Source organism: Mirounga leonina, unplaced genomic scaffold (assembly GCF_011800145.1).
Source record: "Mirounga leonina isolate KUSES-001 unplaced genomic scaffold, KU_Mleo_1.0 Mir_94, whole genome shotgun sequence".
Lineage (NCBI taxonomy): Eukaryota > Metazoa > Chordata > Mammalia > Carnivora > Phocidae > Mirounga > Mirounga leonina.
In genome coordinates, this window is record NW_023270855.1 from 57361904 (window position 1) to 57363783 (window position 1880).

At 63.4% G+C, this 1880-nt stretch overlaps 1 protein-coding gene across 1 annotated transcript in view; it reads left to right on the forward strand.

Moving 5' to 3' along the window:
* LSM7 (LSM7 homolog, U6 small nuclear RNA and mRNA degradation associated) overlaps positions 1–1286 on the forward strand; it is a 5156-nt gene extending 3870 nt beyond the window's left edge. Inside the window, exon 4 of the mRNA XM_034997215.1 lies at positions 1007–1286. Within this exon, the coding sequence (XP_034853106.1) occupies positions 1007–1149 (143 nt within the window). The 3' untranslated portion in view covers positions 1150–1286. The remainder of the gene's footprint in view (positions 1–1006) is intronic.
* The last annotated feature ends 594 nt before the right edge of the window (positions 1287–1880 follow it).

Below are 1880 nucleotides of genomic sequence, written 5' to 3' on the forward strand. Positions count from 1 at the left end.
CCTGGGAGGGAGGCAGGGTCCTGGCTCTCGGGGACTCTCTTTGTTACTCTGGTGACAAATTCACAGGGCCACCAAAGAGGTCTCTTGGTGGGGGAAGCATGGTCACGGCTGAATGGCCAGTGCCGCCAGGCCTCTTGCTTTGCCCTCAGTTTCTTCTCTCCTGTCTGGGTCCGCCCAGACGCCCTGCTTGGCCACCCATGCTGGGATCCCAGCCCGGCCCCCTTGGCCAGATGATTTCTTCCTTTGTGCAAGGACAGCCCCACCACATGGGCCCGTAGGGAAAACCCCAGAAGTGGAAGCACGCCAGGCCACGTGGCCCCAGGAGCCTGCTCCTCCCAGGGCAGCCTCGCCTGTGGTAGGGTCTGTGCCATCTTGTCTCAGCCCCAGAACAGCCCCCTCGTGGGTTCCGGGAGGGGTCAGGCCCAGGACAGTGGTTACTCTGCACGATCTCGTGCCCCAGATCTGGCCTCTGGCGCGCGGGACCGCCTGGCCTCCCCCCAGCATACTGCAAAAGTGGTCAAGGTTTTCAGCCTCCGTCACTTCCGTGGGGGCCTCTCATCCCACCCTTAACCGCCAGTGGACCTGCCCCACGGGGCTTTGAGATTTTTGCAGGAGCTGGGAGTCCCAGACTGATTTTTCTTCCAGCTGCTCATCCTAACATGGTCTCAGGAGCTCTGCTGGCTCAGGTGCCAGGGTCCCCAGTTAGTGTCAGGCCCAGCATCCCCCATGCTGTGCTTTCCTTGTAGAAGAAGGGCATGTGTGGACCGCTGTCGCCAGAGCTCCTCCGGGCCCCCGTGGTCCGTGGGTCGCCTCAGGGACAAGGGCCCCATGTCTGGGCTTTGGGAGTAGGGCGAGGCCCTTGGCCTGTCACCCAAGCTGGCAGTGCCCTTTGATTTGGGTCCTTAGAGCCACACGCCCTCCCCACCACATCGGCACGCCGTGTCCCCTCGGGTCTGGGAGCCACCTGGGGGCCGTCTCACTCCCGCCCCTCCCTCTTGCTCCGCAGACCCCGACGACCAGTACAAGCTCACGGAGGACACGCGTCAGCTGGGCCTGGTGGTGTGCAGGGGCACCTCCGTGGTGCTCATCTGCCCGCAGGACGGCATGGAGGCCATCCCCAACCCCTTCATCCAGCAGCAGGATGCCTAGCGGCCGGAGGCTCGGGCCTCGGCCGCCGGAGGACTCGGAGCTGCCCTCCCCTGCATCACGTGCCACCACAGGAACGGAACTCTCCTTTTTATATAGGTTGTTTTGTTTTCTTAATAAAACTGCAAACCTCAAGTGTCCTGGAGCCCCAGAACCCTGCTTTTAGCCTTGGTTTTCTGGCAGAACCTGCTCCCAGGGATTGGGTTTGGCCCGCCAGAGTTTGTCAAGGGCCAGCCACGGTGTGTGCTGGGACCCGGGGGTGTTCAGAGATGCCTGGGGCCCGGGCCGTCTGCGCCAGGGCACAGGGAGGGTGAGGCTGGAGCGCCGTGGCAGGTGTGGACCCCCCCCAGGCCAGCCTGTGATTCTGGGAGGGTAGACGGGCCACACGCGTCAGCGGGAAGGCCCCAGCGGCCCGTCCCTGCTTCTGCTTTGTCCTTTCAGTGCCCCCTGACGCTAGCCAGCAGGCTCCCCTAAAACCAGGACCTCCTGGGTCCACACAAGAACAAAGCAGCCAGAACTTCATCTGGGCTGGGCCCTGCGGCTTCTCTCCTCCCCTCAGTCCCACCCTAGCGGCCCCCTGAGGGTCCTGCAGACCCCCGCCCTCCCTGGCCGTCTGCAGACCATCCTCAGGGGTGCCCGTGCGTGTCCTGTCCTCAAACTGGTCAGAAAAGGTTTTCCCTGACCTTTGTTCTCTAAACTCCACATACTTGTTAGGACCCCCACGACCCCCACGG